The sequence below is a fragment of the Falco naumanni genome, chromosome Z, assembly GCF_017639655.2.
Source record: "Falco naumanni isolate bFalNau1 chromosome Z, bFalNau1.pat, whole genome shotgun sequence".
NCBI classification, from domain to species: Eukaryota; Metazoa; Chordata; class Aves; order Falconiformes; family Falconidae; genus Falco; species Falco naumanni.
Genome location: NC_054080.1, coordinates 28167493 through 28182758, shown reverse-complemented (window position 1 = coordinate 28182758; position 15266 = coordinate 28167493). Strand labels below are relative to the sequence as shown.

Below are 15266 nucleotides of genomic sequence, written 5' to 3'. Positions count from 1 at the left end.
CTTACTGCTTTGATCCATTCCCTCATCAGATTGCCTTGCTATTTCTGTAGATTGAAGTCTGTTTCACTGGCAAAAGCTATGCTGTTTTTCAAACTTCTTTGTGAGCAACAACTTGTGGTATGTCTATCCTACACAGAAACACAAAGTACAAGCTGGTGTGCTGGCTCTTTCGCATGATGCTGTACAGAGGCACACTGGACCTTGAACTGCCTGTGCTGCTGACTCCACTAGTGAGTTACTACTAGCTCTGATGCTCCCTTGTGTGCTATACATATGCACTTAAGAGATATACCCTTCCAGATCCATGCTTTTCACTTCATGAACATACTACTTCATCTCCAAATAATGGTTCCATTTGTGTTTCAAAAACATATTTGCAGCAGTAATGGCAACTGCTGATTTCAAGAGGCAATTTCAGGGCATTGCTTAATTAAGCTTTGCCTGTTTTATGATAATTTTTTCAGTGCCCAGTTCACTGGGCCACCAGCAAGTGGTCTTTTTGCTGTGTGTGATTTGACAGCACATGCATGATGCCAAATTTCCTTACAAGAAAATCATTAGTTGTGCTTGCTGATCATTGGCAAATTTTCAAGGTAAAATGCAGTTGTATAGAAGCATCAGAGACCTAGTTTCTGTCTTGGTATGGGTCCTAGTCCAAAATGGCCAGAGCCTCAGTGATTACAGTTTTTTCCCACTGAAAAGAATTAATTTGTTTCATGTCAGCTGAGAGTCCAGAACAGGCTGAGCATTTTGTTTTCCCTGTATGGAGTATTGATTCATCTAGCCTTCTAGTCTGGTGAGGAGTCTGAGGAAGAGGATGCCAGAGCAGTGCGTCCTCTGGGATTTCTGCAAAAGCAATCCAGGTATGCAGAAAGGGGAATCACACTTCGTTGACAGGGACATGCAACCTGGGGAAAGTAGTTGCCTGTGGAGTCTTTAATGGCTGCCCTGGGAAACTCGTTCCTCCCAAAAGCTAGTTTTCTTATTTTTCCCCACGTGGAGAAAAACATCTTAACTGTAAGAATGGTCCCATGGCAGCTGACAAATATTAAATTAACTGGTTATTATTGGTCCTGAGTACAATTATCTGTCATCATATTATTTTAGAATATCAATTGCTGTGGCAGCTGGAGAGCAGTGAACAGTTGTTCTTGTCCTGTGTCAGGAAAACTTACTTTTTATTTGTGACAAAGACCAAAGCAGTGAACTGAAGTTGTTGAATCTCCACAGTACATCTGCTGAAGTCCTGAGGGCAGCTACAAGTTCAGCAGCTATTCTGTGCCTGTGGAACTATAGCAGTTTATCAGGATTTGCATTTTATCATTTGACGTTAGCTTTTAAAGAAAGAATATTTAGCTAAAGACTTCTAGTGTTGCTAAAAAAGTTACATGCCTTCCTATTTCAGAATTTGGAGCAATGACATTATTCAGAGAAAAATCCCAGCCTAAACTTTATTATGATTATTATGATTATGATTATGATTATGATTATGATCATCATTATTATTATTATTATTACAACAGCCACTCAGTACTTGATTGTATATCCCTTAGTATTTACTCAAAATTCCTTAATTTACTTGTCATTAATCACATTTCAAATTTTGTTTTCCATTCCTAGAAGGGATGAGGGCAAGTTTGTTCAAAGCTTCTTGCAGCATATCCTTCTTTCAAATGTTCATTTCAGATAATTTTCATTTAGAAATGTAGAAATTAATTTATACTTGAAATATTTAATTATTTTTAAGTGTAAAAAGGCTTTCCATTTTTTTTTTAATTGAAATATATCTTCTTTTAAATCAGGTTTTCAAACATTTTTTCTAAATAACAGTGGCTGCTGTTTGTTGCAATGAAAACAAGACTTTTCACCTGGTGCTAGATAACAGCTGTTCTCAGCAATGTAAAATTAAAAAAATACTAAATTATAAATTATAAAAATAGATATGCTATTATACATTGCTACAATGACATCCTCTAATATAGTATACAAATTAAACCCCCACCAAATAGTTTTCAAAACCTCTAGCTGTCCTAGAGTATTAAGAAATTATTTTTGGGTCTTTTTTCCTGTCTATTTTCATTAGCAGGAGACCTCCTGAATGATGAAACCTTTAGGTGAAAGCAACATTTTTTCCCCAGAAAAACTGAAGTATTTCCTAGCTTTGTCAGCATGAGATTTTTTTTGTTATGAGGTATCTGTCTGGCTTGGCTGTCATAAATCACCCTTGGGAAGATCATCTTGAATAAGAGATGTCAGATTCTACACACTGCTGAAATCCTTCCCCTCTGCTCAGATAAAATTAGCATGTTTTCTCGTGAACAGGGGCAATGCCAATGTAGGGAATGGGCATAAGTGTTCATGTGTCAGCAAAGTCTGGGTATTAGGTAGTCAGATTTCTGTCCTAGCGGGCTGCAATGTTTTGGCTTTAGCTAATGTGTATGTCTTAATTTTTGTATTTGACAGGTGGATTAACTCTGGAAAATTTAGAAAAATTTTCCACTAAGATGACTTTCAGCTTCTGGTAAATGAGATTCCAGGGTCTGGGAGAAAGCAAGTGAAAATCTAACCCCAACACCTTTACCCTTCAAGAAACATGCTGCAAAAGGGAATTATGCATTTCACAAAAATGTTTTTGTGGCTTCGGAGTGTTTCCTGCTGAATAACTCAGGTGTTTTTGGAAATGCTTTGGTGACCTTCTGTGGCTTTTCCTCTGCAGAACCTTGTACATCTTTTATGCTGATCAGGGCAGAAAATGAGCTCCATTTGGAGTCCAGCAACTCATCTGAATAAATCATGCTTCAAGTACATGACCTGATTTCTTCTCAGTGGAATATCATGCTCTGCTAATGCGAGTGTTCTGGTTTCAATATAGTGATGTTTTTTGCTGGCAGTGAAAGGAAAACCTTGAATGCGGGTTATTTAGGAATAAAGTCTTCAATGCAAACAAATGAGCCATAGTGATTACACAGCTGTGCTGATCCCTTGCTGACATGAGACAGCAATGAAGCAGCTTACCCCAGTTTTGCCTTCCGTGTTTTCTTTTGAAAGAATAGCAACAAAAGCTAAAATACAACTACAACTTAGATTCCAAAGGGGAACACTAAATAAAGTTTTAAATCTAAACTCCCTTGGCCTTTGGAGAAAATTGGATTTGGAGATGTCGTGGCTGACCACTATTTCTATGGAGATGAACACAAAATTCTGTTCCATTTCATTGCAAAATATGTACCTCTGGGGTTTTTTTTGTTTGTTGGTTTGTTTTTTTTTTGTAAATATACTATTTGTGTCTTATTTCTGGGGGCTTCCTCACCATGTTTTTTCAGAAATATATTGAACCTACTTTACTGAGTTCCCATCTGAAGTGTTGTAGGTATAACAATAGCATTCTGTTGACATTACTGAAATAACTTGGAAGACTGGCAAAAGTATTACTATATCATTTTCTTTCAAGCAAAGAGTGGCCTTTCTTAGTCTCATGGGAAGGCCAAGAAAGACTTCCATTTCTCAGGATGGAGGTAGGGTTTTCCTTGTGATCCTTGTTTCTCACTGTTCTCCTAACATTTTTTCATGTGAAGATAAAGGTAAAGCTGTCAGCAGTCATTTAAATGATGCCAACTGACTTTGCATTAGAGAAAATGAGGAATTATCGCATGATTCTTCTGGCTTATAAAATGTAGCATTTTTATTTCTTAACTGAGACTGGCAACAAGAACCTGGGGGTAAAACCAGCTAAGACGCCACAGTTTTTGTAGTTTATTGCTGCAACTGGAGATAATATGCATCACCAAGAAATTACAACATTGTGATGCAAGAGTGGTGTGTCCTTGGACATTTTTGTTTAATAAACTTAACATTGGTGCTCCTTAACTTCATAAGTTCATGTGTTTTCTGTTGATGCTCTAGGTATCACCAGATATGTTTCAGTTATATTATTATTTAAATAACCAAGCACTCCTGTTTATGCTTTTAGTGCTATAGAGATGATTTGCAAGATATGTTATGGGTTAACTGTCATACATCTGAGAAATCCAAGAACCCTCACACTGAAGAATTGCTAAACATGAAATTTTCTTTAAATATCTTTTATAAACTACAGATGAAATGATATTGACAACTGTTTCATTAGTTTGCACCCCCAGATTCAATTCTAACACATTTTAAACCCACGACTTTCTACTTTTTTTTCAACTCCTAATTAAGTGTGCTGTAGTCTAGCTTGAAAGGCATATTTTATGCCCCAACGTCACAAATGTAATCAACAAGATGCAAACTGCTATTGCAGATATGATTCTGGGCATTTCTAATCTTATGTTTAACTTTAAATAGAAAGAAGAATGAAACCATCTATTTGACCGGTGGGATTGGATTTGGAGTATTCTGCAGACTTCACGTCAGCCCTCAGACTGCATACATTATGTTAAGAAAATTGGAGGAAAAGTAGCTCTTCAATAAGATGCTGACATTCCAATATGCTTTTTGCTGTGGTGCACTGGTACCTAGCCAGAGCATACATGTGGCAGTTCTGCTTGTCACTTTACCCTACCTTGTCAAAAGAGACATTTTGGGGTTTTATTCATTTGGCCTTATTTAAACATTCCTGTTTAAAGATCACAAATAAATAAACATAAACCATGGCACAGAAGTAGTGCATGTTGTAAGGTTCCTCGTATGATAAAACTCCTACCCGTTAAAAGAAATTACTTCCACATTTAACCACATCTGCCACCTAGTAAATTTGGTATGTGTTATAGTGCCACATTTGCCCTAGGGTAAGTGAAAGGGGTTTTTTAATTTCTCTTGAACAACTGCAGTTTCTTCACCAAATCACCTTATCCAGTGGCTTACCCTTTTCCTGCCCAAGAAATTCAGTTTTTTCACTTTGTTCTGCAAAAGCCTTACCCAAATCCTCTTCATCACTTCTCTCTACACTTGGTGCATGGCAATGACATTTCCTGAGTATAAAAGGATTAGCTGTTCAGGATAGTGAAGGGTAAAGTGAGCAATCTGGGTACCCTTTTGTTAATCTCCCTCCTATCTTCAGGAGACGTTATTGCATGACTAAAGGAATGGCTATTCCCTAGAGACAACAGAGGCATTATTGTTTCATTATAACAGACACCATCTGGCTGTGTAATGGAAAGGATATAGATCTAACAATCCCAATTTGATTTTCTTTTTGAAAGGCATGACTGACTTTATGACCATGACTAACGTTTGTCCTGCCAAGCTAGATGAACTATATCTCATACCAGAAGTATTGCCCAGAAAGTGGTGTGAATATCTGTTAAAAATAATAGTAAAATCAGCTATGGTAACTAGGACTGAGATTTTGCTAATTCCTCATCTGACAGTTTTCACGTTAATACAGTCAGAGAAAAAAACCAGTATATTTTTCAAAGTGCTTTTGATCCTGTTAATAATGGGAAGAGATGAACTGTGTCACAAAAACAACTGGATGGCAGCCTGCCCCCTCAGGGACCATAGCTACTTCTCAGGACAATGAAGACAACCCATAGGCTACTCTAATCTCTTCTCAAATGTACAGAAAGGACCCAGCCTTGGCTCAGAGAAACGTAGCAAGCTTGCCCTTGGCTCCTCCTCAGTTTTCCTGGGTTAAAAACTAGATCATTACAAAGCCTGATTTTTTTTTCTTAAGAGTTCACATATTTCATATTTCTTCAATGGTCATTTGAGAAATGGAAAGTTTACTACACCTCAGTGTTTTATTTGGCTTTGGAAGTATAAAATCATAGAACAGAAAGAAAAATCATCAAGTCCATCAAACAGAAGGATTTCAACAAACTCTACCCAGTTAAGCAAAGAGCCCGAAGAAGTCTGTTGTGTAAATACATAGTTTTACAACAGAAATAAGATTTGGTTCTATTTTGTACAGGTGTACACTTGAGGCATTTTTGATACATTTTTGACTTGCATTAGATAGGTGGAAGTATGTAAATTTTTAAGTTTTCATATTTGTGGCTGAATAAAGCACAGATTGCTACTGTAACACTAATATACTTTGGAAATTGTTGCAATTATGGGGAACCCCACTCTAATTCCCAAAAGCTAGCAAAACAAGAGAAAAGACCCTATTCTGTAACCTTTACTCACATTGAGCAGCTTGTTTCTGTTTGCACTTTGCTGTTGAGGTTACTGAATATTTTATTTCTCTCAGGTTTTTGTGTCTATCATATGCATCTTCAAAGTTTATAAAACCAAGATATTTGGTGAACATGTGATTCTCTCTGAAGATGGCTGCAAATGGCACTTATGAAAGGGAAAAATGTGCTGAGTAAGCTAGTAACAATGGAAGGAACCACTAGGACCCCTGGGATGACTGATCCTCTCATGGACTCCATTCTGGTTATGTAAGTATTTGGTTATTTGGTTGGTTGGTTATTCTTTTTTTCCTCCCCAGTGAGAAGCACAATTGTCGTCTTCCATTTTTTCTGCATTTTTTTTTACCTGTTGCTTATTTGTCTACTTCTTAGCTCTGAACTGTCACTCTAAATTGGATATCTGTTCTTTAGGAGATGTTATTAGTCTCAAGTCACCATCATTTGTACTTGGCCTGTGTGTGTTATTTTCTCCAATATGGAAAAGAGTAGGAAAAAGAAGTAATTTATATCTACTTAATTCCTTGTTCTCAATATTGTAGCAGAAATGTGAATTTAATTTCTGAACACAGAAGTTTCAAACTAGTAGCAGTAAATGTAGAACATGACTGTGATGGCTGCTTGTTTTCAAATATAGTTACACATTTTACCACAGAGCACGGATCTATACAAAGCATATTTGGGATTGGGTGCCTGTTTTCGGAAAATTGTTTGCACTGTTTAACTAACCATTTTATTTTTTAATTAAATCACTCAAATCACTGTAGCAAACCATTTGAACTGTTTAACAGCTTTCTTTAAAATACTATTGCTTCAAGTATCTGAAGCTAATGAATCAGTCTCCTAAAAAAGACATTTGTAGTGGTTGGGGGAGTGCCACTTGGTTTTTAGCTTTTTAAGGCATTGCAATTGGTATTTTCAAGGCTAATAGTAAGAGCAAGCAAGTATTTGAGGTTCTGGTGTGTTCAAATGATCTTGAGGTCTAAGGACCTCGACAAGAAGACCCAGTATCACAGGCTTCATAATAAAATCTTACAAACTGCCATTTTTTTTGGTCTTTATTAGGTGCGTATCCTTTTCCTTTCTGTACTTTGCTGTAACATTACATTGTAAATTTTGTAGGATGAGATATTTAGTCAGCCCATGGCTTCAATAAATAAATGGAACTAACCTTTGTTATTTTACTTGAATTAGTTTTTTGGGAAGCTTGGAAACTGAATACCCAGAATTATTAATGGGAGGAATTATTTTGATGTTAGAGAATAATGTCAAACACTATGTATATGACTAGTTGTAATAACCACAGATGTCTAACCCTGTGTCCTGGTTTCAGCTGGGACAGAGTTATTTTTTTCTTAGTAGCTAGTGCAGTGCTGTGTTTTGGCTCTGATGTGAGAACAGTGTTGGTAGGACACTGATGGTTTTAGTTGTTGCTGGGTGATGTTTATACTAAATCAAGGACTTTTCGGTTCCCTGGGCCCTGCCAGCAAGAGGGCTGGAGGGGCACAGAAAATTGGGAGGGGACACAGCCAGGACAGGTGACCCAAGCTAGCCAAAGAGGTATTCCATACCATACGACATCATGCTGAGTATATAAACTGGGGGAAGAAGAAGGAAGGGGGGGACATTTGGCGTTACGGCGTTTGTCTTCCTGAGTAACTGTTATGTGTGACAGAGCCCTGCTTTGCTGGGGATGGCTGAGCACCTGCCTGCCCATGGGAAGCGGTGAATGAATCCCTTGTTTTGCTTTGCTTGTGTGCACAGCTTTTGCTTTACCTGTTAAATTGTTCTTATATCAACCCTTGAGTTTTGCATTCCTTTCCAATCATTCTTCCCATCCCTCTGGGTGAGGGGGAGTGAGCAAGTGGCTGTGTGGGGCTGGATTGCTGGCCAGGGTTAAACCATGACACCCTGGTATCCCTCATGAAGATTTATGATGCTGTGTCTCACTGCTAACTTTGGACAAAACAGTGTCTTTGGTTCTTGAATTGTTCTTTCTCCACAAATGTGCTGTGTTGTGATGGTAGATGGCTAAACCAAGAACACAATAAAATTAAATTTTCTATTAATACAGAACATAAAAGAACAATGGTATTTATCCATATCATACAGATTTATTCCATTCTCCCAGACATGATGTAATGGTATGTAGCTGTAACTTTTCAGTCAGCTCAGCCTGTTCCAACCTTAAGCCCTGCACAGTCTACAAACTTAAAGACAAACCCAAATATGAAACTTCTGGATGGAAAAGCAGAAGTCTATGCAAAGGGTACATTTGGAAAAAAAAAAAAAGTGCAGATATAAAACATAAAACATCAGGGAGTACAAGATATATGTTGAAATACAGTGCTTTCTTTTTTGTCTGCATCGAATGTTGATGTCAGTTCACTGCTACAAAGCAGACTTTATGTATACATGGTCTGAGTTGAAGTAGAAACACAAAATAATGACAGCCACAAAGAAGGTAATATTGCTTTATATTTCTTTACTAATGCTTACAGAAGTTGTGAACACATAGCAATGCTAAAGATTAGCTGCTGCTAGAGCATCATTTGAGATCAATCATAAGACATATAAAGGAATTTTTAATCAAAAACAGAAATGGAGGGAAATAAAATGAGCTGTCTTCTTACATCCTTGTTTCCTCCAATGGTCTGTTCATGAAATCTTGGATTGCCTGGTGTAGAGGTAACCACTTATTAATTGAAGCTTTCAAAGCTGTAATCCACCTAGAATAAATGAAAGAACAACAACCATCCCTGATCAAGTGTTAGTCATGTGTTTTTATATTCTGTGAAACACACCTTTCACGAATGGTGTTTGTACAGCTCTGTTACTATGTATGCTGATAGTAAGTGGAGAGGCACAGGAGATGGAGGAGTTGACTTTAAGAATAATATACCCTAAGACCAATTTCCAACATATCAAAAAGCTTTTCCCTTTGTTCATTACATTAAAACCCAAATCATGTAATTAGTAGGCTTTAGATGAACTCCCACTGACAGCCATGGAGTTTGGCTGGATTTTGATGTGGGAATTCACCTTCAGAATGTGATTTCATAAGCCAATTTTCTTTTTTAATTCTAATGGTCATTGTTGGAAGTAAATAATTCTTTGGAATAAGGAGGTTATACTTTCCATTATCTCTAATGAGAGGTATCATAGCTTTTCTGTTTAGTGTAATCACTCACACGTCATTGTGAAAGGTACCTTATCCAGGTTTCTTTCTGAACCTCCACACACCAGCTTTGCTGTAGTTCCAGCACTGACAATAGCAGAACTGATGATCACAGTGCTAGCATGTTATACTGCAGTTTAACTAAAGCTACAACTACAGGGACATTTGGGGGAACAAGTGAAACAGAATTAAAAGTTGTCACTAGATCTTCCCAAGCTACAGTGTTCCCACTTTCCTAAAGTCTGGCAAATAAAACTGGAAAAGAAAGTTTGGTTTACCTTTTGTTTTCATTCACATTCTCTGCACATAAGTAGAAAGTTTTAAATTCTTCAGATGGAGGTTTGAGTTCAATTACAGATCTCTTGGAGCCCAAAGACTGTTCACTCACAATATAACCCTGCAGGTAAAGGCCACCTGGACAAAATAAAATAGCATGCATCATGTGTATTGCAGATACCATTTATGAAATCACTGCCAATCACAAGCATACCAACAATTCTTGCAAGTTGGATTTTCAGATGCCTTGTGTTGGATGTTTCAACAGAGTTGTACAGAATTTACCTGTAAAATATTTAAAAATGTGAAAGTTCAGGGTTTTATTTTCTGAAAATTGATTTGAAAATAGTGCAAAATATGCTTCCTGTCCAGCAAATGACCAGCAGTATAGTTTTATTTACCTTTTCATTAAATAAGAAGTGGCAAAATATTTTTTCTAGCTTTTGATGTTCTTTTCCTTCCTTTAAAAACTAAACGGATATAGATTTCAACATGAAAAAAATTCTAGCGTCAGCAGTGGTTTCACTTGCTGCCATCAGTAACTGGAATGTCATGGCAGGCCAGACTGGCCAGCTGTGATAGAAAGACATTAGACAGAATTTGGTCTTCAGGACCAAATTTTCATATCAGCTGGCAGGTTTTTTGATTGCCTCCCCCTTTCCCCACACCTCAACCCCCACCCACCCTGACCTCACTTGTCTGCAACAATACATATGTTCACTTTATACATGGTGATGAGCCAAAAAGACTGTGGAGCTGATTAACTGCAGCTTCCTCTTACTGTCTGCAGGGTATGTATTTTTTTGGGTCTCACATTTAGTGACAACAGCATCAAATCCATGCTATAGCATTGAGAATTATATAAGAGGGTGAGAATCTGTAGTGAAATTGGAAAAAACAATAGTTGCAATAACGAGAGAGGAAACACTACTGTGTACAAGACTTTGTATGTGGTAGGAAATTTAAACACCAAAGTGACATATTTAGCAGTAGAGCCATAGGCTTGGGTGTCATGAGCATATAATACTTAATTTTTGCCTTTCTGCTAACATATTGCTTAGCTCTGGGCAAGTCTTAGCTTCAGTTTCATGTAGAGAGGAAATCAATGGTCATTTCATATGTATAGCCTTTAGCAGATGAAAAGTGCTATGTAAATGGTATGGACTATAAAGTGTAACACCTCTTGCATGATCATGAGACAAACAGCATTAACCCTAAGATAACAATTTTCCCTTTTGATCTGAGAGCTGGCTTGTAAGTGAAAGTACAAACAGCATTTTATTTCTGATTCTTCTGACTGCCAGCTTGCTTAGCACAGGGAGAGTGCATTCACATGTCCTGACCCATCCCCTCTAATTGGGGCACCTCTGTTATTTTAAAAATACTGACTTTCACAGAGCTATGTTTGCAGGCTCTCCTCAGTGCCTGAAACTTGGATCCTCTACTTGCAATTGGTCCTGGTAGCCTCACATTGCTGCTTTCAGAGAGTGGCCAGACACTCTCTTCTGGCATGGGGAGAGCTGCTAGATGACCATGGCTACACCCCGGAGCATCAGCCTCTGCTGGAGTGGGGAAGTTCTGCCTGTTGATGGATGATGTGAAAACCTGTTAGTGGCAGAGAAACCAGTCTGAGTTTATGATGTCCCTCCCTGCAAGGATGCTTGCCATCATGCAGGAGCTTTCAGCACACTGCCATCAGTGGGACTGTCTCAAACCACTGTGAAGTGCTTTGGAGGGGTGGACCTTGTAGCTGATTCTTGCTCCTGAGATAATGTGCACAGATCCTGACTAGTGCCATTCCAGAAAGAAAAAAACTTGCTTTGACAGATACGGAGTGAGTTTGCTGATAAGAAACTCTTATTAATGGTAAAAGTTCTATTTGGAAACTGCAGTGAAACATTTCTGCTTTAACAATCAAAATCCAGCAGCTGTCCCTACCTTGGGCAGGTGTAGACCGGAGAGTGGCATAAAAGTACAAACAGCCATCCTTCAGAATGCAGTAGTGCTGAATCCAGATGTCTTTGCTTCTGTCCAGCTGGTGGAGAAGCCCCAGACATTCTGGGTTTTTGATAGCCAAGGGTGGAAGTGTAGTGTTATGCAGTGTTACATCTACCCACACATGGTTCTGTAAAGCAAGCATATAATGAAAAGTTCTGTTAAGAAATTAAGGAGGACTTGCTGGTATGAAAAGACACAAGCTGTAGTCCCCTACTAGGAAATTAGCTTTTGTCGCGAAAATAATTTGAAAAGTTGTGCTGATTTTGTCTGGGATAGAGTTAACTTTCTTCACAGTAACCAGTATAGGGCTATGGTTTGGATTTGTGCTGGGAACAGTGTTGATGATACAGAGATGTTTTTGTTATTGCTGAGCAGTGTTTTACACAGTCAAGGCCTTTTCTGCCCCTCACACCACCCCAGCGGTAAGTGGTCTGGGGCTGCACAAGAAGCTGGGAGGAGACACGGTCAGGACAGCTGACCCCAACTGACCAAAGGGATATTCCACACCATATGACGTCATGCTCAGCGTATAAAGCTGTGGGAAGAAGAAGGAAGAGGGGCACATTTGGAGTTACAGTGTTTGTCTTCCCAAGTATCCGTTATCTGTATCAGACGTCTGAACACCTGCCTGCCCATGGGAAGCGGTGAATGAATTCCTTGTTTTGCTTTGCTTGCGTGCACGGCTTTTGCTTTACCTATGAAACTGTCGTTATCTCAGCCCACAAGTTTTCTCACTTTTACTCTTCTGAGTCTCTCCCTCATCCCACTGTGGGGGAGTGAGCGAGCAGCTGTGTGGGGCTTAGTTGCTGGCCAGGGTTAAACCATGATAAAAGTCAATGCTGAACTTGAAATTAGAAAAACATATTTGATGGCAAATGACCAACTTCTACTTTCTTCTTACAATAATAACTTGTCTTTTCTGCATCTATTTTGGGTTTCAGTACAAGTTTTTCTGGTAGAAACAGGATTACTTCAAAGTTGTATGAAGAAGCTTTCTTTAAAAAATTGTCTTGCTGAATGCCTGACTTCAGCAGCCTTTACTGTATGTATTCTGCAAGACAGGGTTCACTGTCTGCTCTCCAGGTTCCAGAGAAAACGTGGTGGTGTCTGAAGTCAGAACACAGTACTCAAACTTGGAAGGAAGCACCATGACACAGAATTTTTACAGATGCTTTCCTATTCCTTTCTGGAAAGCAGAGTCTTTTTCATTACTAAAATTATCCTATTGGAACTTACAAGTGAAGAAAAAGCTCAACCCATGAAACACTTTCATTGTATAGAGTATTTGTATGATAAGAGAATCCAAGCAGAAATCCAGGAAAAAATACACTGTTGTTTAATAAGAACAAGTTGTCTAATGTAACATTTCTTCTCTTCTGTATCTGAGAGTTGTGAGGTACTCAGCTCCTCCTAGTGTTTGTTACTTGTCTACAATATATATTTCAAACCCTGCATCAACCAGTGTCATTGTCATTGTCATTCCACAGGGGATTTCTTTTGCATTTATTTATGATATTTCTTTAGTATCCTTGACAAGGCTATGACAGAAAAAAGACCTGGCACATTATACCTAGCTGTATTCTTTGTTATGAATGGGAAATCTGCTGAGACTTACTGCAGGGAAGTGCAGAGGAGGATATTTCAGTAATACTAGATGTACTCATAAAATGGTTATCCTTGTAGATTCATTAAGACAACATTGTGTCAGTATGTTGGTCTGTTAGATCACTGTGTTGTGAGCCATATTGTAACACACTGCCTATTGCAAAACAGTATAGCAAACAAAAAAAAAAAAAAAAAAAGGAAAATATGAGCCTTTTCTGTTCAACTGAACTGATAGTTCAGTTAAAAGAAAGGAACAGGTATAGTGTTCATTAAAAGCAGAAGTTAGGCAATGAAAGCAACGTTTTAAATCAAACATTTCCTCTGAAAAGGATACTGTTTGCTCAAAAACAGAACTAAAAAAGATAAAGCAGTCAAAACCAAGATGCAGTAGCACAGAAAGGAGCCAACTTGTTAACGGGTGAATGCATGACATATAACATTGGAACTTTTTATCCAACAAGTTATTTTTGTGTGTTACAGTAAAGAATTACTTTTTTGATGTGTTTCTTTTTGCATATATGTGCCTTTATCCTCCTATTTGGCTTAGGCTATTTTTTGTTTCTTTTTGCTTGGGCACACACTTTAAATTGTTTGATTTATTTTTGTGGTTTTCAAGTATGTGGATTCCTTTGTATTACTTTAAGAAACACTGCCAGGTAGACTTGGAAACAAATTTGGTTTTGCACTTGCAATCTCGTCTGAAAGCTGAAGCCAAAAGAAATATATGTTTTGATCAATTTTAATTTGGTGGAAGAGTTTGGTAAAAATTAAAGCAACAATAAATACCTCCTTTCACTGTTGGAAACCCATCTGTACACTTGTGTGCCCTGAGTTGAGAGAAGGAGGAAGATAAATGTGTTTTTCTTTTTTTCCAATGCATTAATACGGGTTATAATTTGTACCTTGCAATTTTCTCATTTTTTTAATTGATGATTTTATTTCATCTGCAAAAAAAAAGGCAAACTTTGATACTTACTCTGCATTTGAGCTGCACATTCTTTCTGCTAAAAACCAAGCTGGTTCAGTACCTAAAACTTTTTAATAAGTATTTCACAGATCAACAGCACATTTTTACAAAGGTGGTCTTCCTGTAGGAGGAAAGAATAAGAATTGTGGGGCCAGGGAAGGGCAGGCTAAAGTGGCTTTGCCTCCTATGTTTTCAGCCCTGGAAGTACTGAAATTAGCTTTGCAGTTCCCGGTTCAGGGCTCAGCCAGGGACTGTTCATACAAAACTGGGCTGAGCAAGGCCTGTCTGTAGCAGCTCGAGATCAGTTTGTGGCTGTTTCTTACAGCCATAGGTGCTAGCAGAGAGCACAGCTGTATGAAAAGATAGATAAGTCACAGTTCATCTGCTAACTTATCTCTTTCTTCATCTCTGAAAATACAGGAAAGAAGAACGCAGCAGCACCCCTCCGCCTTTTAATACTCTGTCAGAAAAAGCAGGTAGCTTGCAACCAAGCCAGACTTGCTGGGAATCCTCAAGAAGACATTGTCCTCCTCTCCCTTTACTCCAAACAGTATTACCTGTTGGTAATTACTATTTGGTAGGCAAAATGTGGTTTGGGGAGTTGTCTCTCCCTTCCTCCCTTCCAACAGCCTCATTTTAGGTTATGGTTCTGAACCAGCTTAAAGCTGCTGACATTCGGAGAGGAAGCACTCTGATGTATTCCAACATATGGCCTCAAAGCTTATTTGCTGAGTCACCATAATGTTTGTATATGGCTTTTAGACTGGAGCTGATTCATGTCCCAGTAGCCCAGAACAAAACTATGAAGCTTCCATGTTGCTGTCTGCACCTGACCATGTACAAATACATCTACTGTCTCTCAGGCTTCTGCACAATCTGGTATGCACGTGCTTCTAACATAAATAAAGGATTACCTGATGGACAGGATGCACTGCTTTATCCATAGCCTCCAGCCACCTGTAATATGACAGAAAAATGAGGATAGCTTAGTTTCGTAGACCAGAATAAACGTGCTTCACTGCCTCTTTTAACTCATGCTGACATAGACAGCATTTAAAATGATGTGCAATTTTAAGGACATATTCAAGGCTTCAAGGTAGAAAAGTGGTGGATTAATTCTAAATAA

At 38.2% G+C, this 15266-nt stretch overlaps 1 protein-coding gene across 2 annotated transcripts in view; it reads right to left on the bottom strand.

Moving 5' to 3' along the window:
• Positions 1-8223: 8223 nt before the first annotated feature.
• The window catches only part of LOC121081597, a 50663-nt gene continuing 43620 nt past the window's right edge, over positions 8224-15266 (bottom strand). The window contains exons 10-13 of one of the 2 annotated variants that reach the window (XM_040580774.1): positions 15055-15097; positions 11509-11695; positions 9573-9708; positions 8224-8875 (exon numbers count right to left, since the gene is read on the bottom strand). In XM_040580774.1, the coding sequence (XP_040436708.1) occupies positions 8746-8875; positions 9573-9708; positions 11509-11695; positions 15055-15097 (496 nt within the window). In that variant the 3' untranslated portion in view covers positions 8224-8745. The remainder of the gene's footprint in view (positions 8876-9572; positions 9709-11508; positions 11696-15054; positions 15098-15266) is intronic. The other variant, XM_040580775.1, reaches the window with a different exon arrangement.